Raw genomic sequence first — 24,291 nt, 5'->3', positions numbered from 1 at the left:
ATGTTTTTGTTTTTAAATAAGAAGAAAAATAAAATATTAATTAAAAAATAAAATATATTGACTGCAAACTACTATCAATAATTATTCAGGCCAATCAATTTATAAAGTGGGCTAAATTACTACAATAATGGATTTGAAATACGCAAATGTATACCCTGCGCGGTCCAAATGACGCCACTGGTTTTTACAATATTCTGAGCTAAAATCTTATAAAGTGTACTGTTGTAAATTAATTTGCACACATGCAGTTTAAAAAATTAACATCTAATTACCTAGTATATTAGTTCAATTAGTTCGCCGTTGTATAAAATACAAGATTGGAAATTTTAGGTCTGGTTTATCAAGATTTTTTCCGTAATAAAATTAATATACAGTCAGAATAAATGTAATATTATAATATTATCTATGGTAAAGTTGTTTGTTTCAAATTTTAAATATTATACTAGAATAAAAATAAAATTCGAGTTTTTATTATCAATAAAAACGAATACATCACTTAAATATCCAAAATGATAATTATTTTTATCTAATTAGCAAAATTAGAGAACTACATAATAAATAAATAAGTAAATAAAAAGAGTAAATAAGCAAATAAGTACGTACATATTTAAAATATTTAGATATTATATTGTATGTATTTTATCATCGTTATTTTAATTTAGTAATTTTGGTCTATGTCATGAATCATATTATCCATATTGTTATCAGACCCTGATTTAGTGAAATAGGGGCCCTGTGCACTATTAACTTTGGGGGCTATAGTTTCAGAGGAAGAGCAGTTAACAGATTTTGATAGTGAACCGCTTAACTTTTTGTTTTCTTCTTCACGTTTGTTTTTCAACTTTTTTTTTTTCATATCTAGAAGCATATTTTCTTTTGGATGACATTATAAATAATAAATAACCACAATAAATCACAGACTTAAAAGTCTTAGTTTTTGGTAAGTGGTTTTTATTGTTTATAAACATTATTACCATTGATAATATCATTGAGTATTATTAGTATTATCACTGACCGATAACTCATCGACTGATATAACTATCGATGGCTTATTAGTGATTAGTGTAAACCGTATGAAAACTACGCATGCTGCGGCCTCCTTAAATAGGTTATAGTTACTACTTACTAAATCTTATTAAAAATATCTTTTATTTATGGTAGCAAAGTATAGAATAGGAAGGCCGAAGGGGCCCTTCAAATTTGGGGGCCCTGTGCTAGTGCACCGCCTGCACATGCATAAATCAGGGCCTGATTGTTATAGACGTGATTCATCAGAAAATTATTCTACTCAATTTATATTTAGCTCATGGTCATACATTATATAATACTTAAACCTGAAAGAAAGATATAAATATATAATTTTTATTGAATTTACAAAACAGATGCATAAACCAAGTAACTCAAAAATGATTGTTATAGATCTTGTCGAAGACGACACGGCTGACACAAAAGAAACAGTACGTATAATTTATAGTAGATAAATTTGTAGCTAAATAGTTTGAGTATTCTATTTAACATAAAATGTTCAGGTGGTATTAGTTCTCCAGTATACACCGCACCGATTAAATGTATCGTTTATTTTTTTCAATCCTCTATATTATTGAATTTTGAATCAAATGACAAATGTATTGTTCTTATAACATATTTGGTAAAATCTGGATAAAAGATTAATTTTTTTCTCAGCAGTTTTCCATATAATTAACAAAAACTATTGAAAAGTTCAAAATTTATACTTACATGTGATGTTTTTTGTAAAAGTCTGTTTCAATAATTTGATAACGAAATTATTTTATAACTATACTGATACTGTAATATAGAAATATAAGATGTATAGAATATTCAAAAATATCTACAGGCATAGATGCTGATCGGATGGACCTCCTTAGCTCTAAATCATTGTTTCTATAACAATGATATACCGATTTCAATTGTATAAGAACATTTCATTTTTCCCTGTGTCATACTTGAACATTTCACTTATAATATTAATTATTATGTTGATGTTGTATTACCTACATAGGTACACAGTAAGATTTAATTTTTATTATTTTTGTGATTAGTCTTCAGGGAGGGGGACATGGGGTAGTCGCCCATTCATAGCCATTTTTTTCTTTCAAATATTTGTAATTTTATAATTTATATCTTACTAGTAAAATATATAAATGTGAATACATGTATGAAGTCCCTCCTATAAAAAGTTTTAGCAACGCCATTAATGTATAATCACCCTTGATTTTTTGCTAGTACGGTAAAAAACAGTGTTATAAAACTCAGATATTTCTTTGTTAAAAAAAAAAAAAAAGAGATAAGACTATAAATTGTACACCAACAACTTTCCAGAATTAAAGGTAATCAGAAATATATATTTATTATACAGTGAAAACTAGAGAGCATATGACGCTTGTTTATTCATGCTTACAAGTGACTGTAAGGTTATCATTATGAAAATTTCAAAATGTTTTTCCGGAAATAAGACACAAAAGAAATTTCTTGGTGGTACAATAAAACCAAATTATAAATATTTAAAGAAATATTTTTTAAATTATTTTTCATTTGCACGACTTATTAATACGGGTTTTATAATTACACTAAACGACTGTGCGTATTAAACTTGAACTGAGTATATGAAATACGACTTTTAGAATATCACACATCGGATTTTAAACAATAATTGGTAAAATTTGAATATTAAAGATTGTTAACATTTTTACTGCGGATACAGAATTGATTTTTGATTTTCTACTGAAAAATGATATTGTCATGATACAATATTAATATGCACAATTAATTTTGTAAATTTGACGACAGAAGAATAGATTTTCTTATTATTTCTAAACTAAAAATCTCCCCAAAAATTGAAATTCCTCACAGAGGCAATCGCTTTCAGGTTATGTGATGTGTACGAAAACTTCGTATACGAACTGTATACATCACATAACGAACGTTCATCGTCGGTTTGGTATATAGTATATAAAAATAATATACCTATTGAGCCAAAAATACTTGAAATAAATAATTTTTCAATTATTATTATCGGGTTGTAAATATGAGTTAAAATTTTTTACAAAACGCGGGTTGGTTTATTATTGTATTAGACACAGTGCTCGACTTGGTAAAAATAAAGAAGGAGGACTCTGTTTACTTTAAATAAAATAGCGTCCCCAAGACTTGTTAAGCGTTATAATTATAACGTAATAATAGTAGGGGGACGCTAAAATCTCTGAAAATTAGTTGAGGTACTCCGTCTCTCCTCAAATCAAGCACTGATTTGACACCAGTATTGACAACTACCCATCATAATACAGTTTTTTTTCTTACAAATACATTTAATAGAGGGATGCGTTGGAGTTGTGCATGACCTCAAGTTGTTCAATATGTACTTTAATAGACGGTTTGATAAAGGAATATTTAGCGACGGTAATACAAACATTATATAAGTAGGCATGGGCGTCACTAGAGTCCAAATTTTAGGGTAGCAAATTTTATTTTTAGAAAGTGAAAATAATTTTTTATAGATTTAATATGATAACTAGCTTATTGGCTCAACTTGCTTACACAACTTGCTAAACCTTCTACATAAATCTTGGTATGAAGTATAGTGTATACACTGTCTTATCGTCTGTATTGGACTTATCACAAAATATAATTATTTTGGATACAATTACAATACCTAATAGATAGTCTATGTTCGTACACACTTGAATAATAAACATCGAATATATTTTTAAAATATATGACTTTTTTTAGGGTAACAAAAAGATACCCTTAATACCCCACAAATATTTTTGGGGTAGCAAAGGCACTCTTTGATATCCCTTAGTGACGCCTATGTAAGTAGGTATAATAATTTATTTTATATGGTATAAGAACATATTTTAATTCACTTACTCATGGACTATTATTTTTCTTATTTTTCTTTGTATCTATTTCTTTTTTTGCAACATTTGATATTCTTAGTGATTAATATAAAAAAAAAGGAAGTATTTTATGAACAAAATAAAAAATTATGAATAGTAAAATATTTTAATTGTTTTTTTACTAATACTATACGTTTATTAATTGAGTTATTTGTTTGAATTGTAGGCACCAATGTTTTCATTTGATCTGGATAATTCAAATCTGTATAATTTGGATTAAATATAAATTATTTTATTTAATATTTTTGGTTGAGGGGCATTACATAACTAAGTCAGCATGGAAATTGAGCAAATAATATGCACTTGAATTTTTTTCTTCTACTATATGATTTTGTTTTTTTAAATTTGTAAATTAATAACATATTATATTGTATACCTATTGTAATAAAAATGAAATATTATGTATCAAGTAATGCTTGAATTTCTCAAATATAATCAAAGTTTGGTAAAATTTTGATTTGAAAAAACTAACAGTTTTACATTAATGGATTTATGGATAGATAGGTTGATATCTACAGTAAAATTAATTTAACCTAACGAGAACATATTTTAGATTTTTAACTCGATATACATATTACTTTTAGCAATAGGTATTCGTAAGTACTAAATGTCAAACTCATGTACCTATAACATATGCTATATAATACATACCTAATATAGGTCGTAAATATTAAATGTTTATGAATTCACAGTCATTAAAAAAAACCGAACTCACTGAAATAAGGATATGACCTGTTGTGCATTATTTTTTTGAGGTTGATACTTTAACAACATTTAGTCTACATGACTATTGAATTGACCCATTGAATTATTAGTATAGAATCTAGTATTCATATTTAGTTATCTAATAGATTATCTAGTAATCTAGTATTCATCTAGTACATTTATAAAATTGTAAAAGAATCATAATTTTAATAATAAACAGTTATAATTAAAGTACAGTTCAGTTTTTTAATTGCTAATCTATTTAATTTAAAATCCTGATGCTCAATGTAGTCATCACATAGACGAATCAGTAATTCAAATATTTAATATTACTTAAATTCTGTAAATTGTAAGATGTAACAGGATCGAGGACACCCATAATAAAAGGAGAAAAAATATTTTTATTTAAAATGTGAAATAAAATAAATTGTTTATTAATATAACACTATATATTGGTAGTTTAAACATGATTTTAATCACTGAAAAACTTGAAGGCTTATAATTTATACTACAAATCAAACCAATCATAACAAAATTGAAAGTATCATTAAACAATAATAGTTATTGTAATGTTACCCATAGTCAGTCTTGTAAAAAATACTTTTATTTAGTATGTAGAATACATAATCGAATAAATAGTCAAAAAGTTATTAAGATTACGTATTCGAATAATTTTCAAAAAATATATTTAGAATAACTTGAAAAATTATTCGGATACTTCAAGAATACTATTTTTAATATTTTTTTTTTCTCAAAATACAATTTTTAAATACATTTTAATGTCATAAATACTTTATTTAATTAAGTTTAAATATAATTAAGTGTTTAAATATAAAATAAAAATATTAAAAAAACGTTTTCAGAATACGTAATCAAATATATATTTTTAATGTACTATATTTAGAATAGTATTCAAATACTTTTGTTCTAATACTTTACAAGACTGCCAATGGTATTGGTAACATAGTCATTTTCAAATATGAAGTACCCTGACAAATAACACAAAAATTGGGACCTTCAATCCAACAATAGAATATTAGTGTTTCTTAAAGATTTAATACTTTATAAAGCGATTTAAAAATATAGTAAACTAGTGACTTGCCCCGGCATCGCACAGATATTATCTGGGGCACAAATCTAGTTTAGGGGCCAAGCGATTTTTTCAATTTTTTTTTATCGAAAATCATGTATTTCATCGAGTTAAGAACGATGGTACAGTCAAAATTTGCCGCTCTCGTTTAGTTTCGAAGTTATGGCCTTCCAAAGTTTTCGATTTGACGTTTATACGCATACGCGAAACACTACTATAATGACGCGCGGAGGACCATTTTTGTTATTTTTCTGTACTTACGTATTTGGTATACTTTTTTTTTTTTTGAAACTTATGTGGTTATGTAGTATGTACCCTGTGACCTACTTGAGGTGGTGTTGCATAGCAAGTCGGGGGATATTTTCGATTTGAATTCGCTCGGCGGAGCCGAGCGGGTGCGATACGAGCTTGCGGAGCAAGCTAGGGGAGTTTTGCGAAGTGAGCAAAGCGAACGGAGCTGCGGAGCGAAGCAACGCTCAATGTTATAAACAAATTAATTATAACAATGTTATAAACGTTCCCTAACAGTTAACATGTCTGTCTGAATATAAATTAGTGAAATCAAGGTAGTCACTGCAACAATTATTTATAATATACTACATTTTTATTATATATAATATCAATTATAATTTGAAAAATACGTAAGATAAGATAACAATTATGAAGTGTTTATAATATATACGTAGAAAACCCGGAAAAATTATGTTAATCGGGATACGTAGATAAAAGTTAGGTCAATAAATCTATAACAATTATTGTCGTACAAACTGCGCATAAGTACCTGCTGAAATTCGTCATAACTGTTAGTAAAGTCACGTTATACTGTAGTTTTAAAACTTACGAAATGTCTGCTCTTAATTTTATCGATATCTTTGAGTTGTTTGTATACAAAACCAATGGGCCAGTTTCACAAATTGTGATTCAAAAATTACAGTCATGGAACTTGATAGCAACTGACAATTCATTGAAGTGCGACCAGTAAGTACGATAGGGAAAATGTGATTACCTCAAAAGCTAAGCGTACAAAAACACACATTTTCAAAAAAAAATTACCCAAAAATGCAATTTTTGTTATTTTTATCGAGGTAACCACGATGTTTTAAAAAATCAACAGTTTTCCGGTTTTTTTTGGTATAACTTCCGTAATAAAAGAGCGGCAATTTTTTCAAACAGATTCAAATTCAGTGTCTTAAAACACACATTTTGGGGAAAAAAAAAATTGAAAACGAGCTTAGCCCCTAAACTAGATTTGTGTCTTATCTGGATCTGCAATAAAATTAATCTATAGAAATTTGTAATCATCGAGTCGATGTGGTAACAATCTCCCAGCTAAGAGATACACTTGCCTATAACAAGTACTAAATGTAGGCAAGCATAAAATCACGCTCAACAACTTGCTTACTCCTAAAAGAGATTGTTTGAAATGTGTTATTATAACGGCGTATATTGCGCATGAACTTTTTGGATTTCAGATGATCACCCGTACTACGACCTATGTTCAAACGTCTTCCAGACTTGACTATAATTTCTGTACAAAGTACTATTAACTCCGTTCAATAAATAATAATATAATAATGTAATATTATTTTCTTGGAAATACACCACACATGCATAATACAATAATACATTCTTAGGTTTTAAGTCATCAGTCTTCTCTTTTTGCCCCTTCCTCTTGAATCACTCTATCAATTAAAAAAACCTGCATTAAAAATCCATTGTGTAGTTTTATAGATCTAAGTATACATAGGGACAGAAGCGGAACAATTGTTTTAAACTATTTATATAGATAAACAATGTTTATAATTCTATAGAATACATTCCATGAGGTAACAGCATTCAATGATCAATACAATTTTGAAATATTGCAATATGAAAAAAAATAATAACATATTAATGATCGAGACAAAGCCCCAAAAAATTTACAAACTAATATTATTTTATTAGAAAACATTTTTCATGTTTTATTAGTTTCAAGTCTACTAAACACTAAAATATAATGGAAATAAAATTAGTAGAAAATATTCCAAAATAAGATATATTTATCCATAATATAGTGATAAAAAAAAACAAAAATAATGTTGACTACGATTTAAGATTTAATGTTTTTTTTTTTTTATCATCAACACAAATCAACAATATTCCATCTAATTTACATATTTTAACTGGTAGAACAAAAAAACCAGCGGTTAGATAATCATAAATTAATAGATGTGGTCAACATCATCTAATGCTAATTCTGGTTTGTCATATCCAAGACCTTCAGGTGTATCAATACCTAATTCTTCAAGAGTTGGACAAATTTCTTGCAATATGTAAGGGTAGATACTGCTATCAATTTCACTTTTAATTCGAACGCTTTCAAGGAACCTTATTGCTAATGCATAATCGTTAAGACGGCGACAAGCTTTTAATGCAGCAATGATAACCTATTAAAAACATTTTGTCATATATAATATACCATAATGAACAAAAAATAATCTATGTTTCTTTATTACTTTTGGCTCGGCGATTGCATCTTGACATGCTAAATCTGCCATGGCCTTCCTAGTTTCCCAACCATCAATATCGCTACGATTGAAGTATGCTTCATATTTGGAATAGAATTCTTCATCAGTTTCCTCTACGCTATGCGACGACATAAATCTAACAAAATATAATGTTAATTTTACATGATTACCAAACTTTTTAATGGAAAAACGGCATAGTATTACCTGTTCGAAACAGCCATGATCGGTTTGATTGTTGGTTGTTGTCGGATGGCTACGACGCCACGGGACATTTTGCCACATGCACGCATTACAATATTAGGAAACATTGTCGGAGATTTCAAAATTTGATCGTCTTTAATAAGTTCACTTAGCACAAACACAGCGAGTTGTGAATAATGATTTCGGGATTTGACCGACACGATAAGTAAGAAATTTGTAAGATTCCTATGAAAAAAATAAAATAATAAACATATGTTGAGCAGTGAGGTTGTAAATATGATAACTTATCAAAGAGTATTATGTTAAATGATTTTTCACGAGCATGCGATTCTCGTACACATTGAAACGATCTATAGTGTAAAAAACATATTTCGTTCATTCATATAGTTGCAAAAATTACTTTCGAGTATAGAGAATAATATCAAGTATTTATAAACAATATCAATATTTATATATATTTTTTACTTTCAACCGGATATGGTTCAGATCTGTTGTCATCTATAACTAGTATTGAAAATAACTGTCGTACTTCGTGAAAAATTTAGATTCATAAACATTTATAGATCATTAGATGTATATATATCTTAATATATCTGTGCTTAGATTGTATGAAACAACATATAAAATAATTATTTTATATGTCCATAACGTAAGCAACGCGAGCTGTTTTCCATAGGTAGTTATCATGGTTTTCTTATCATTTTAAGTTTGTTATCACTAAAAATAATATTAATTATTAGAGATGGGAATTATGACTCACTTTATTATGAATCAATTCAATTCACTTAAATGAGTTAATTCATCAATTCACAATTGATAAGTCAAATCATATCTTAACCAAGTCACGGTTTGAATCTATATCTTAATGAATCGAATCAAATCTATTAAATTTTAAAATAACATATTTTTCAGCTGATTTGTAATCACTCATCAATTTTCACAGTTGTCACTTTATTAATAACCAAACCTAAATTAAGTTTTCAAGATTAATATTTAGTATTTAGGTACTCATTAATGGAAAAGATTATTTTTTAAGTATTAAAATTTTAAATATAAATTCATTGTATATATAATATAAACGCTGTTGAAGGGTACAGCCACTTTTGTAAGGGAGAGTAGGATATATATGATCAGTTCCGTCTTTACCATATGGGCTAGTGGGTACGTGCCCATCTTGCTGGGGGGCCCCAAATAATAGAAATTATAATTTTAAATTTAAGCTGTAACGTATTAATACGATAGCTTATAAAAAAAAAAATTAGGTGAATTGTAATTTTAAAGAGTTAAATAAATAATGAATGCTTAATTATGTGCAATTACATTAAGTATCTCATTTCTTAACCCATCATTTTATTTTTTTTTCCTACTAGAAGGTCAGCTAAGGTATGAGCCCCTGCATACCCTAAGACGGCCCTTCATATGTTATTTAATTTAATTTTTAAGCAACGATAAACCAAAGAGAGAGCATTGCTGGAAAGGTCCCCAACATTCAGAATCGGATAGGCACCCAAAGTAGAAGAATATAAATATATAATATATAAGTTTATAATGTCACATTATATTATTAATGTGGCAGGGTAAATGAGTTATAATTACAAATCATTATAATGTTGTTTGGTATACATGTATAATGATAAAATATACACTTATAAAAATAATATTCTAAGAAATTTAATCACTTAAGGTATAATATGCTCATCTATTAAATTATTATCCGTGCGACAGTATTACACTGAACTTATTGATAAAACGATAATTTCAGATTTGGAATTGGTGACTTGACTGATTAAACTCATTTACAGGCTTATAGTTCAGTTGTTTCAATTCGGTGTTGGTACTGAATTGCCGACTCGCTGATTTACGATGCACTGATTCAATTCATTAAATTCACTACTCATGAACTACACATCTTTATTAATTATTACAAATTCTAATACACTTTTTTATTTTCATTTTGTGAAGTATATTTTCTATACCCTAAATATACTTATTATAGGTTCTTTTTAATATATGAGATATTTCTTAAAATTTTGTAAAGCTTACTGTTTGTTTAACAAGTATAATTATATTATACAACCAAAATAAAATATTACACCTAATATAAAACCATATTAATATGATAATATATAATAATAATAATAAATCATATACGGTCGGTGTGCTTGAGCGACGATTAAAACGAGGGGCCGTACTTGCACTGTCAGACGTTGGGATGGGCAAAAAAATATAGTAAGTATATGTTCTTTTCACATTAAACATCATCTACCGAGTTCAAGTATTGTCTGACCGTCACAATGATTTTAACTTTAGGGGATAATCTTCAAAAAATCGAAGTCAAAGAAAGTTCGATGGATAGCTGTGCCAATATCAGCATTATAACGGTAAACGGTTTGTATTACAATTCGATTTACGACCACAACGATTGCACGGAGGAAGGAGTTTGTCAGAAGTCCGATGATGTGTTAGTCGGTCACCAAAAAGAGCTGGGTGCTGGTAGACATGACCAATTGACACATCGCTTGTTTAGCCGTTGATATGTTGAGGCCTAGGCTCTACGATAATTCAAGTCTAACCATAAATTGATAAATACGGTTTTAAAAGACGGTTAAGCAATAATATATATTGTTGAATTTTTTTTTACGTTTTACGCGATGTGTAAAATGTGTTTTGTTTTTATTTATTGGATTAGCCAAACTATAAGCATTTGTAAAATCACCTGTATGTATTTGTGTAGTACCTACTGGTTGTTTATAATTTTACTAAGCATTTTGAGTGTTAAATTTTTTTATTTTTTTTTATGTTATTATTATTATTGTTATTTTTTTTTTTTTTTTTTGATAGCAATTTGAAAAAAAACTGTATTTATTTTTTATAATGATTTATGTAATTTTCGTTTAATTCGATCGAAAATAGTAATTTCAATAAATGTTGCTGTGAAAATTGAAAACAAAGGACTCTTGTTGAATACAGATGACCAGTAACATATGTCATATTTTTTATTAACTATAAACATATAAAGTATGGTTTTCTTACAAATATTATCAAATTCTTTTGTACACTTTTGCAAACAAAAATACCCACTCTGTACAATTAATAATTACGTGTCTCTAATAAAATATAAATTTAATGTACTTAAAACTATATTTATCCAGTTTTTGTTAATCTATCACAATTTTATTTCTCCGAAATTATATAAGCATACAACTAATATTGTTTGGTTATTATCGGTGGGTCCTGCAAACATACTATTTGTCTTTGCATAAATATGACACCGAATTCAAACAAAAATAATAATTTATGTTCGTTATTGAATTAAAAATCATTTGTGTCGCAAATAGTTACTATTTACAGGGCACAAAAAAATTAATATTTTAAAATTTATACGCATAATAACTGAGCTCAAGTATTTAATTTCTTCTCTTTGAACCTCAATTGCAAGAAAATCAGAATTATGTACGAGAAAATATTAATTTTTTAAGTTGCATTTATTTTTATTTAAATTGATCTAAACGGATACCAAAGGATGCAAAAAATATATCCAAATATATCTGGATATCCAAACGGGTAAATAAAACTCAATCGATTATTGACATAACTATGTAGAAGAAAAAATGATCAAACTTCTTATCTAATCTGTGAAATAAGAACTCAAAGTAATAGTTTTATAATTAATTATACGAAATACATTCTCATGTACAATACATGAAACAATAATTTGAAAAAAATCTTGTAAAATGAAATATCATTCTAACGAAGAAAAATATATAGTCATAGATTCATAGTAAGTATTTCTTTACACATAAAAAAGTGTAACGAACAAATGTACAGAACAAATAAAAGTATCACAATAATACATTTATGTAAAAAAAAATGCTTGGTTAAATATTATTGGTTTTAATCTGTGGATTTGTTTTTATGTAAACGGAAAAGACTTACTGCTTTGAAATCTGGATTGACTTGTATTTTGTTTGGATTATTTACTGAAGGTAAATCAGAACTCAGAACAATTCTGATTTAGGAATTTGTTAGGATATTCCAGAGTTTTCGAAGCTAACTGAATGATGCGTTGATTTTTCTAGGGTTGTGCTAAGTAGGGAGTATTTCGAAGAATGTTAAGTTGGTATCGTTTATAGTTATTGGATCTTTATTTTTTAGATCATGATGTATTGTCATAAAAGTGACAATCGTTGCATAATTTTCATCGTTTTAACGATGATGATTATTAAACTCAAAAGTTCGTAAATTTTATCCAAATCCGGTAAAATGTACATTATGAAAAACACAGTCTTAGAAGATAGTCTTCAACATAGTATTAGGACGCTATATGGTTTAATTCACACTTGTTAAATTTTAAATTGGATATGAAATATATTGAATGGGTTCATCAAACGATATCATTCAGTATAAATTACCTTCCAAATATTATTCTTTCACACCAAAATCTATGGTATTAACTATGTAAAGGCTTGTGATTTTAAACTATACTACAATATTAAATACATACTTTAAATCGTTCTACCATATATTAAATATACTAGTATAGTTATTTTTCTAAATGTTAAATATGAAGAAAATCGAAATAATTTTTAAGTGTTAAGTAATTGTGTAAAAAGAATGATTGTATTATGCATTTTTTTTTCAATCCGATGATTGGTTTTTAACAAATGTTTAACAATAAATGGTTTCTCCATTTTTCTCTATCATTCGCCATATTCTTCAGTTCCCTGTAAAAAGTGACTCTTGCATCCTGCATTATTTGGCTAATGTATCTCGTCCTAGGTCTAGGTATTATGTTTAAATATATATATATATTAAATCATATAAATGCAATGTTTGATTCATCTGTTGAAAATCGTTCATCTAATTTTTAAAATATTTAAAAAAAAAGTTCTATTAATTCTTGATTTAGTATTATTAGTAGTAGATTAAAATTTTAAGGGCCAAAGCAACGTGTATCTAAAAATAGATGAGAACAAAATCAAATACCATAGAAATCGATACTCGGGAGAATTTATAGTTTTAAGTGATATGCAATCATGTATAAACATTGTATACTAATAAATACGTTCAATATTATATATATTTAGATTATCTAAAAATATAATAAATTTTACTAAAATTCATAAATTGATCTCAATAAAATTATGTTATTATTAATATGCGTGGTATTAAATTAAGAATAGTTTTGAAACAAAAATTCCCAGTAGGGGCAATGACCTTTTTTGTCCCCCCCCTGCGGGCGCCCATGCATGCCACCGACGCAGCGTTCCCAGGTTAGGTCAGCCGACCTGTTCGAGCGCGGTGACTTGTCATTTGATCTGGTAAATGATATCTGGCGACAAATGATCCGCGACATTTGGTCCGGTGAAAACATATTCTGTATCAAAAATATCCGATCATTTTTTTTTTATTGTTATGCAAAATATGAACAATTCAAACAAATAATATAGTCTTATATCCGAACATTTTTTAAACTAAAACATGTTATTTTTAAGTAAAATATTATATATAATTCAGGATATAAATATCTCTATAAGTATTTAAACTATAAAATTAAAAATTAAAATTATGAGCGATACCTTTTAAATAATTAAGCAAATTGGTATAATCATAATTACTATTTTTATTTTTAATTCTAACAAAAACGACTTTGCAGGAGAAAACTATAAAAATGTTAAAAAAAAACTGGAAATAAGCAAAAAAAAGGCACTCAAATTTCATAATTGTACGTGTTATAAATTGACATACACTTCTATAGCACTCTGCTAAATTTTAAATCAATCCATCAAAATAAGCAAATGCTTTAATTCCTTTAATTCCTGAGCCCTGCTTATAAGATTATTCTGCGTTTTCATTATCGTTAATGTTAAATAAGATCTATTGTAAATTGTTAATAAATGTATATCACTTATATCAGCGATTAATTCAAATATTTTTTTTTTTTTTTGTTATTAACTTAACTTATTAATTGAAGTTAAGTTAACGATATTTTTTAAATGAATTGATGTAATTCCCATGTACATTAACTTAATTGTTAACTGAATTGAACATGAACTCAATTAACTAACTTTTAAAAAATATCATTAACTTGCCCAACCTTACAAATTTGAAATCATCACAAATAATATTTGAAAAAATGTATATTCCACTCTGATGATTAAAAAAAGTTTAATTTTGTAGACCAGTGTTATTAATTTAATACCATACTAGGGGTTTGAAATTGTTATAAAACGATTTAAGGTAGTATCAATATCTGATACCATACTATTTTTTAGTTAATTAAAAAATATATAAAAAATTATGTAGTGAATAAAAATAAACAGCTGAACCGCTTAATTTTCAGAAAAATTTTTCTTCTTAGATCCATTTTCCAAAAATGGAATTTAATTGACCCTTTAATCAATATTGGTAAAAATCTCTTTCCAGCGTTTGCGATTTTCAGCCAAACTAATGACATCCTCTAGAGGGTAACCAGTGATAGTTTTGATCTGGCCTATCCAACGCATTAGCATTCTCCCACGGCTCTTTCCCCCTCAATTTTTCCTTCAATCATCATCTTCTCCAGACTCGATCCATTGCTTCTTATAATAAGACCAATAAAACTTGTTATCCGCTGTTTGCATATCGCTGCGAGTCTTATTTTTATTTTAAGCATGTCTAGGATTGAGATGTTAGTTCTCTTTACATTCAGGATATTTTCAACATTTGTCTGTAAGCCCATATCTCAAAGGCAATTATGTGTCTTACATCCTCCGTTTTGAGTGTCCATGTTTCGGATCCATACGACAAATGTTCTATCCGCCAAATATGAACGCAGGATCTGTAAGAGATACCTATCTCGAAACATTTCTGTCACGTAGCGCTTCTTCGATGAGTATCCAAGACGTCAAATTGAATGCATTTCTAACGTCAAGGGTTACCATTACGCATAGGTCTTGGTACCGAAAGTTCCCTCGACCCACTCAGTTGGTATCTTCCAGTATTTTGTTAATAGCATCTTCCGTCGAAAACTTGTTTCGGAAGCCGTACTGGTTTGAGTTGAAATCTCCTATGTTGTCCATATGGGTTTTAAATCTTCGTAGTATTAGCCCTTCCAACAATTTTCCGGCGGTATCGAGCATGCACAGAGGGCGAAAGCTTGACAGGTCTGCTATGAACTCGTTAGGTCCTTTGTGCAGAAGAACAAAGCTGGAATTCATTCACCTGATCAAAAAGACTGATTCGTAAAGGTATGTCGGGATGATAGAGATCAGTGTCTGCGGGACCTTTTTTGTTACAACGGCTAGGATCTTGTTTGGACCTCCATCCGGGCCGGTTGCCTTATTTCTGGGGAGTGGGGTGGCCAGATGTAGTTCCTCATTGGTAAGGGCTGGGCATGCGGAAACCTTTTGTTCGGTGATCTTCATATCTAGGTTTCCCATTCGACTACGGGTCTGCGAGGGAAAATGGAGTCTACGATATTCTTTAGCCTCCCCTTTGCTGCTATTCGTGGGGTTTTTTCTTGCCAGTGTCTTCGAAACGATCTTGTAGGGAAGACCCTAGGGGTCGTTTTTTTTCAGCGGAGAATATTTCAGCCCAACACTTTTCCTGCCTGACTTTAATTGCTCGACGGAGGGCTTTCCTCGCATCCAGGAATTCATCAAGTTCAGCCTAATTATCCTCGATCCCTCTTTTTCTCATTTCCTCGTGTATTTTCAACGGGCCTTAATGCATTTCTGTCTGAATTTGGCGATTGAGCTGCACCACCAATATACCGGCCTCCATTTCCACAGTTCGATCAACTTTGGCATGCAGGAGTCACATAGGACTGCAAGGTAGTCGTGCAGGGCGTTCGCTGTGATGTTGGCCGATACACTATATACCACTTGTAGTGGGCTGTCTTCGATCTTCTGGTGCAGTGCTTGGAGGTCTAACTTCTTGAGTAACCACTTAGTTATATTTGAGGGTACGTTGTTGGTTTGAGGCTGTAATGTTCTGTTTTGCATTGAGAAATGATAATAGTTGTAATAATTTGCCACATATGTGTTGAGGTCTACCTCAGAATCGGACTCCCGTTGACCGGGTCAAACGAAGGACTTATCGATATTGAGGAGGACTCTCCCCTTCTGGAACTTGGAACCCAAGTTGTAGGTCCAAATTCCTAATCTTGAAAGCCTCTCTTTTTCACATCAGTGGTTGAGGATCCCTAGAACGTGGGCCTGGCGTTGAAATTCTCCACTATGATTAATGTGTCGCTAGCCAATTCAACTTTTCTAATAGCATCCAATAGACCGTCGATGATGTTGAAGGAATCGATCCTTTGCGCTGCTCTAGTGCCGTTGGTATATGGTAATAACTAAAAACGACGAGGCCTTTGCCTTTTAACCATGCGTATCTAGGTCCTGATCCAATTGATTTGGTGACTTGACCTGCGCTGGTCGTCAACGCAACGGAATATCTGTCATCAGTGCTGCCGACCTACCTGACGAAGTTGTTGTGGGGGACGGTAGTGTTCGCTGATTGTGACGAGGTCGTTGATGGTTTTTGCTAGCAGTTGTTGAGAATCGACACTTAGGTTAGGTTACGTAAGGTTTCCATTAAAATATTACCTATTATATATTATAAAATAACCTAACCTAATCTAACATATCCATTATTGATAACTACAATGATTTCCAAAAAGTATATACCAATGGCTTAAAAACACATGAAGATGTAGGATTCGCGATAAAATTTACAAAAAAAAAAAAAATATTTTACAAATTACCTAATATTTGCTCCATATTTACATCCTAATGGCTATTGAGATTATAATGCATGAAGTCCACTCCAAATTCATCATCCTTAGCGATTCACCGCGCAGGGTAAAAAGTCTACAAAACCAATTTAACCCCGACAATATTGCATCTAAAATCCAGATTAATTTCAACAAAGCTTCTGATTTAGGTAAACATATCATTATTATGTGAATACCTACATGATATTATGTACCTATCCTAACAGAAACCAGGAAAAAAAAGTTAGGTTAGGATCAAAAGTGTACACATATAATTTAATATTGTAACCATAAATTATAAAATACAAAGTAATTTTAACTGATTTAATGGTAAAAGCATATATAATAAATTACATAATATAAAATATTTTTACTGCAGTAATGACAAAATTATAAACAATAACTCATAAAGATAATTAAAATAAAACAAGGTTTGTTTAAACATAAACAATTCAGTTTTTATTTAATATAGAATTTTAATCTTATAGTAAAAGTATTATAATTACAAATCAAAATATTTATATATTTAGATAAATATATCAATAACTACTATATGAAAAATTCATGTTTTTTCATAATATTTCATTTAATAGTGCCACAATTTAACAATACATAAATATAAGGACCTACTGAACTTGTAAAAGAGCACACAAGTATTTGAATCAAACTTTTTGAATAATTAGGTAGATAATTATACAATAATCTTATAATTAAATTACTAATTTTCATTTCACTATATTAATTGAAATAAATTAGAATTTAAGGTTTTAATTAAAAAGAATAATACATCATAAAGATGATTAATGTTCCATTTCAGCAATATAAACTTAAAATGTTAATATAATTTTTTTCAATAACAGTACATATACTTATGTTATATTATAACATATATATTATATATTGATTAAAAATTAAAATAAATAGAGCACAATACTTGTTAAAAAAAATTAGAAATAAACAAAGAATATTTAAGTATAATAAATTGATAAATTTAGTGTATATATGTACATATTTTTAGATAAATATAATTTCCAATGTTTCAATTATTATTCATCATAAATAATATTACACAAAGGGTTAATGTCAAAAATATTTATCTGATTTTTTCGAGTACCATTAATTCTAAATAATATTTAATGTCAATTATTAAACTAATTTCAGTTTTATTAATTTATAAATAAAATATATTCAATAAAAATGTAATCAAAATCATTTGAATTTTAGTATTTTTTTATATTTGGAATTTTTAGTTTATTAAATATTAGATTAACATGTTATTTTAAATCCAAATCAAATAAATATAATTATTTGATTTACAAATTAGATGAATAATTTTTTTCAAATAATGTGTTTTAAAACACATTAAATAAACTATATTTTATATGATTAATATTTTTATAACCATGGTTAATTAACTACCATACTGAAATTCAATGTTCAACAAAGTTTATATATTTTTAAAAAAAAATTGAAAAAGTTTAGAAATGGTTGTCATAGGATATATTTTTGACATAAGCACTAGGCACTTAACTGATTATCGTAGAAATAACAATTTTTTTTTAAAACAAATAAAATTGAAAAAAAAATCAACAAGTGCATTAAATATCTAATGCAATTGCAAATATAAAACTTTCAAAACTATCAACAAAAAATTTAAATTTTTGTACATTCTATAGTATTTCTAATATTATAAAAAAAAAAGAAGGAACAAATATATATGTGAATCATTAGTAAATCCGCTTTACTTTAAAACTAGACAACTAATATAAATGTATTATGTAATAAATACAAATGTAAATGGTTAATTAAATATACATAAGTTATAAATATGCCAAAATAGAAAAAGAAAAAGAATAAAATAAGTAATAGCTATTTTTGGTACAACTTTCTACCCTTTGAGCTTACTCTAACACCTCTTGCGGCTTAACACATTACTTCATATAACATATTTATCATTTTTCAGTCTTCTCCGCATACTTAACACACAATCTTAGTATTAGGTCTTTTTGCTTTATATCTTTCAATTTCATCTAATGTACAAGAAGTACCAGTAACATCTAAACATTTTATGAATGGACATGTTTTGGCTGCAGACTTCAAAAATGAATCAGTTACTCTAGGATAGTTACGCACATACAGGTTTTCTATTTTGCATTTGTCGGATAGATCATTTCTAAAAAAAATATTATTTAACATTTTTAGTAGAGTTGTAACAATAATAAAAAATGTCATACAAATTTTGAACCAAATTAAGATATTTAAATTCAAATCAGTTTAATATTTCCAAATTAATTTTATTTAAATAATCTTTTGGTGTAAAATTAATTAATTATTTCAATTTTTTTTAACTTACATTTAATATTTAGATTAATAGATCATCACAAATTACTAATAGTTTTCTAATATATTATTTGAAATAACTATTTATTAGAGATTAGGCCAAAAGGTATTATAAATGTTAAAATATCTAAAATGGGCTGAGCATAGATGGAAGATTTATTTTTAATCAGTCAGGTTTAAAAGGTATCCATCTCAAAGAGAAACCCATAAAATTCAAAGGTAAGTTTTAAGTAAATAATATATTTATGGAGTGCAAAATACAAAGCAGGATTTTCTATACTGTTAATTCAGAAAAATTTACTTTAGATTGTGAAAAATGGGTAATTATATCAGAGTTAGTTGAAAAATAACATTTTAATTTATTTCTAATTGTGGTTTCATCAAATATCTTAAAAGGTTTATACATTTCAATTAAATGTTTGCATTATTTTTGTACCATCCCTTAGCTTTAAAATTTAACTCTTTAAAAATAATGCTGTACATTTTTTTAAATATTCTAGTTTAACTCAAATTCTTGCTAACGTAATAGTAATAAAAGACAAATTTTAACTCAAACCACAAAAATACATTAAAATTAGTTTTTCTTTTTTTGTTAGTTATTTGAACTCAAGACAGTTTTTATGGAAATTTTCATATTTTTTGTACAATGCTTGCAAATTGTGTGTAACATGGAATAAGTTTTTATTTAATTTTTATGTATGTTCTTTTTTACAATAGTTATATATGCACAAAAATAGTATATTATTTATTTTTAAATACTTAAAAACTTTATGTTGTTCAATATTTAAAAATATAACATTATTGTGGTTTAAAATTTAATATTTAAAATTACACTTAAACCACATGTGTAATTTATTATTTCATTGTTGTATAGTTGTATCAGTATTGTAACTGTCATATCATATATAAGTGTTATATATACTATACTTATATAACTGTATAACCAAAATTTACAATTATGTATTATAACAGTACAAACATTGTGATGTATTAAAACTATAAGTTATTAGTTATTACTTTAATTGAAGATTTAGTAATTTCATTAAGTTACTTAGATTAGTGTAACAGTATATTTAAGTTTTTAAAATACTCTTTCCAAGTATTTGTGAACAATTAAAATTATGATATCTATCTTTATAATCAGGAAATTTGTGTTTAACATATTTCATTGTATTTTATGCAATGAATTTAATAATCTATGTACTCAATTAAATCATGAGATCATAAATTGGGCATTATTTCAAAACACTTTTAACATTTATTGTAAGACCATGTCTGTTTAGATAATATATACATTTCAAACACAACCTTTTACAAATAATTTCTCAATGGACGTTAGCATATGCAAAAATTGTTTAAAAATGATTATTATTTTAATTACAATCAAAATACAATATAATTTTTATAATTAATGAAAATTAATTTATTTTGAGTTTAGTTTTTATCTTATAAAATTAACAAAGTAAGTGAAAACAAAATTTACTCAAAACATAGGTCATTTCAATGTTATAATGTTAATTGATAAAAAAAAAATTATGGTTAAAGATTCAAAACTCTCTCTGATATTTAAAGGTAAAGTTAATAATTTAAATATACCTGTCATGAACTCTTCTCAAGTTCACTTCACCATCTCTATCAATCATAATTTGAATGTATGGATAATTAAAATCATAACTACTGAAACAAAATCCTGATACACCTATATCAGTAATTGTAGCATCTCCTTCATGATTAACATAATCAGGACTTTCCAAAAGAACATGTTTTAGATTTTTTAATCTTTGAAAACATACGAGTTCATGATCACTTATTGGTGTCAATCGTAAATCTAAAGTCTATAAAATGAAAATAATCAATAAAACGACCATAAAAATCTATAAGTTATTACTTATTATAAATTACTAACCCGTAAAGCTTTGAATCCAGTTATGGCAGTAATACTGGCATATGGAATACAATCTCTAAATTGATTGCAACCTTGAAGACTTAAATGAGTTAATTTCTCCAATTTGGCTAATGCATATAAGCAGTGAGGAAGAAACCAGTCATTAAATGTCATTTTAATTTCCTGTAAATGCAAAAAAAAAGAAATAATTTAAGATTAAATTTAGTATATTTACTTAAATAATTTTTTTAACTATTAACTTCATTTATCAATAATAAATGTTATACAAATATTCATAGGACATTTACCTCAAGATCTGGACAAGTGATATTTAAACCACATAAATATGAGGTGAGGTCTGTAATGTTTTCAACAACTGTTTTTTCAATAGTTAGTGACTTGAGTTTGCGATGCAAAATTTTTACTGTTATCTGTATATCAAATGTTTTATGAGTAAGAATAATATTTCAAAAATATGATTAATACGAATACAAACTGAATATTTAACTTACTTCATTGGAATCAAATTTTTGATTGCTGAAACTTAAATGTGTTAGTTCAGGGCATTTTGTTTCTAATTGTATTAAAAACTTGTGTGAAACTGATGTATCATAAGTTGGTATGTCATTGCCTTTTATACACACTTGAGTAGTACAATCTTTTAAATAGGTCAAATAAACATCTTCCATAGACTTATCAAACGGATCAAACCAAACTTTTTTCCAAAGAGTCCAATCACTGCTGATTCTAGATAAAGTAGAACATACACTGCAAAACAAAAATAAGTTTGATTAATAAGGATAATAATTATAAAAATCATAAAATAATAAGAATTAAAAATTATTAAATGGTTAATTCTACTAAATTATTTTATAAATAAATAAACAATTTACATATAGATATAAATAAATAAAAGCTTAGGGTTGTGATTTTATTTTTTCATGTCCAGTCATAATTGTATTAATTTTATACAAACCTGGTGATGAATTTCAAATTTAACACTAGTTGTACTTACCAAATATAATAATACACCAGGGTGTTTTTTTTTATTTATTTCTATATGTAAAGTATTTGTTTATTTATTTATATATTAACTATTATAGTTTTTTTCCCATTAATACACTTACAATGACATATTAGCAAGATTGTTATGAGAAAGATACTTGAATATATGCATGATAACATCGTCGCAGAGATTTTCAAAACCAACAATTTCCTTTGCTGATTTTGAATTCGAAGTTGTCGATAGTGGACAATTAGTAACTTTTGATTTCTTTGTGTCGTTACCATGACATACGTTGTCATCATCCAGCGACCTCTTATTAGCATTGTCCATGACGAACGTGTGCTACAGATTATCTTCTCCCAACAGTCCGGCGTCTCAAAACGTTGACAGAGAAACACCTGAGAAGTCGACACACGAGTCGGTGGCGGTCGGTTTCGAGATAGCCGAATTAAGTGTTGCGCACAGGATGCTCTCACTTACGCTGTTCTGCGTTGACGTTGAACGAAAAGGAACCGAACGGACATCATACAGAAACGCGGGATGGCAAATCGCATTTGCTACAAACAATGCAATCGTTGAATACGTGTCCTGGCCAACGGCAGGCAGCAATACACACCCGTAACAGCTACAACGAGACTGCCGAATACAGCAGAGTCGGAATGTCAAATTGTCAACGACGGCGTTCGAGGATAACCCAGTTCATGTTTCCGACGTAATAAGTACGTGTGAGTACAGTAGTAATGTCAAAGTATATTGATAATGTTGCAAATAATCATAATTATTAATTATTATTGTTGTTCTAGGAGAATGATTATTGACGTAATCGAAAACGGGTGCGAAACACTGATTTCTAATTTGAAAAATATTAATAGTAATAATAATAATCTATTACGTAAAAATTATGATTATATTATTTTGAGTTAAGATAAATTTATGCACAATAGGTATAATGTACGGTAATACACGACACACGACAGAACGCGATGTGTCAAATATTTCTCGTCGGTAGACACGTACAAACTGCATCGCGGTAAGATTGTTTATATTGTTGTTGCCTACCGCGTTCGTCTCTGATAACGCTTCGGACGTATTTTTGAGTGCCGCACACCGGTTGTTGAGTTTTGAGAAGTTAAACTTTGAATGTGAAACTATCTTGCACAGAAAACGTCTCACACAGAATAATTATTTTGACGAGATAAAAATATCGACTGCATTTTCTGTTTTTTACCAATTGAAATACTGACATCCGACTTACTACGTTTTCCAACTTTGAAAAATGGTAATTAAATATTTATTATCTGCCGTTGCTGCTCGCTTAATATTGTTCGCCGGTCGTTCTGTTACGATCGACGAAGTTAAATCTCTAAATATATTACATATATATATATATATATATACTTTTGGTTTTTCCACAGCTTTTCTATTCATTCTTCAAATCCCTCGTTGGCAAGGATGTTGTTGTTGAATTAAAAAATGATCTCAGGTGAATCATTTTTACTGATCACTGGTTCTTTGAATATACATTTTACTAAACTAGTGATTTTTTTATTTTTCCTATAGTATTTGTGGAACATTACATTCAGTTGATCAGTATTTGAATATCAAACTTGTCGACATTAGTGTAACTGACCCAGAAAAGTATCCACACATGGTAAATATATTTGTTTAAGTATGAGTTTAATAAATAAATAATATAGTTTACTTCCTTAGGCTTCGGTTAGAAACTGTTTCATTAGAGGTTCAGTTGTTCGCTATGTTCAATTGCCAGCTGATGAAGTTGATACGCAATTACTACAAGATGCTGCCCGTAAAGAAGCAACTGTTGCTCGCTAATAACTGTACATTTAATTACATTAAGCAATTATCATTTTAATTATTAATATTA

At 28.1% G+C, this 24,291-nt stretch overlaps 3 protein-coding genes across 5 annotated transcripts; 1 reads left to right on the top strand and 2 right to left on the bottom strand.

Moving 5' to 3' along the window:
- Positions 1-7,788: 7,788 nt before the first annotated feature.
- Positions 7,789-8,527, bottom strand: LOC112692805 (cytochrome c oxidase subunit 5A, mitochondrial). The gene is made up of 3 exons (XM_025567597.1): positions 8,424-8,527; positions 8,208-8,355; positions 7,789-8,138 (listed from the first exon to the last, which is right to left on the bottom strand). The coding sequence occupies exons 1-3, from the start codon at positions 8,525-8,527 to the stop codon at positions 7,914-7,916; spliced, it is 477 nt and encodes a 158-aa protein (XP_025423382.1). The 3' UTR covers positions 7,789-7,913.
- Positions 8,528-18,864: 10,337 nt separating this feature from the next.
- On the bottom strand, positions 18,865-23,316 carry LOC112692760. 3 transcript variants are annotated; one of them, XM_025567551.1, is made up of 7 exons: positions 22,887-23,316; positions 22,528-22,804; positions 21,913-22,168; positions 21,709-21,831; positions 21,422-21,583; positions 21,112-21,350; positions 19,153-19,348 (listed from the first exon to the last, which is right to left on the bottom strand). In XM_025567551.1, the coding sequence occupies exons 2-7, from the start codon at positions 22,734-22,736 to the stop codon at positions 19,153-19,155; spliced, it is 1,185 nt and encodes a 394-aa protein (XP_025423336.1). In that variant the 5' UTR covers positions 22,737-22,804; positions 22,887-23,316. The 3 variants fall into 3 exon arrangements, with proteins under 3 accessions (XP_025423334.1, XP_025423336.1, XP_025423335.1); XM_025567550.1 differs by having other exon boundaries at positions 22,528-22,963; positions 23,023-23,316; XM_025567549.1 differs by having other exon boundaries at positions 18,865-19,348; positions 22,528-23,314.
- A 92-nt stretch (positions 23,317-23,408) lies between these two features.
- Positions 23,409-24,291, top strand: LOC112692762 (U6 snRNA-associated Sm-like protein LSm2). The gene is made up of 4 exons (XM_025567552.1): positions 23,409-23,685; positions 23,822-23,889; positions 23,967-24,057; positions 24,117-24,291. The coding sequence occupies exons 1-4, from the start codon at positions 23,683-23,685 to the stop codon at positions 24,237-24,239; spliced, it is 285 nt and encodes a 94-aa protein (XP_025423337.1). The 5' UTR covers positions 23,409-23,682; the 3' UTR covers positions 24,240-24,291.

This window comes from Sipha flava, unplaced genomic scaffold (assembly GCF_003268045.1).
Source record: "Sipha flava isolate LNK unplaced genomic scaffold, YSA_version1 76_pilon_pilon, whole genome shotgun sequence".
NCBI lineage: Eukaryota > Metazoa > Arthropoda > Insecta > Hemiptera > Aphididae > Sipha > Sipha flava.
Note: the sequence above shows the minus strand (reverse complement) of the source record. Positions and strands in the feature narration are given on the sequence as shown.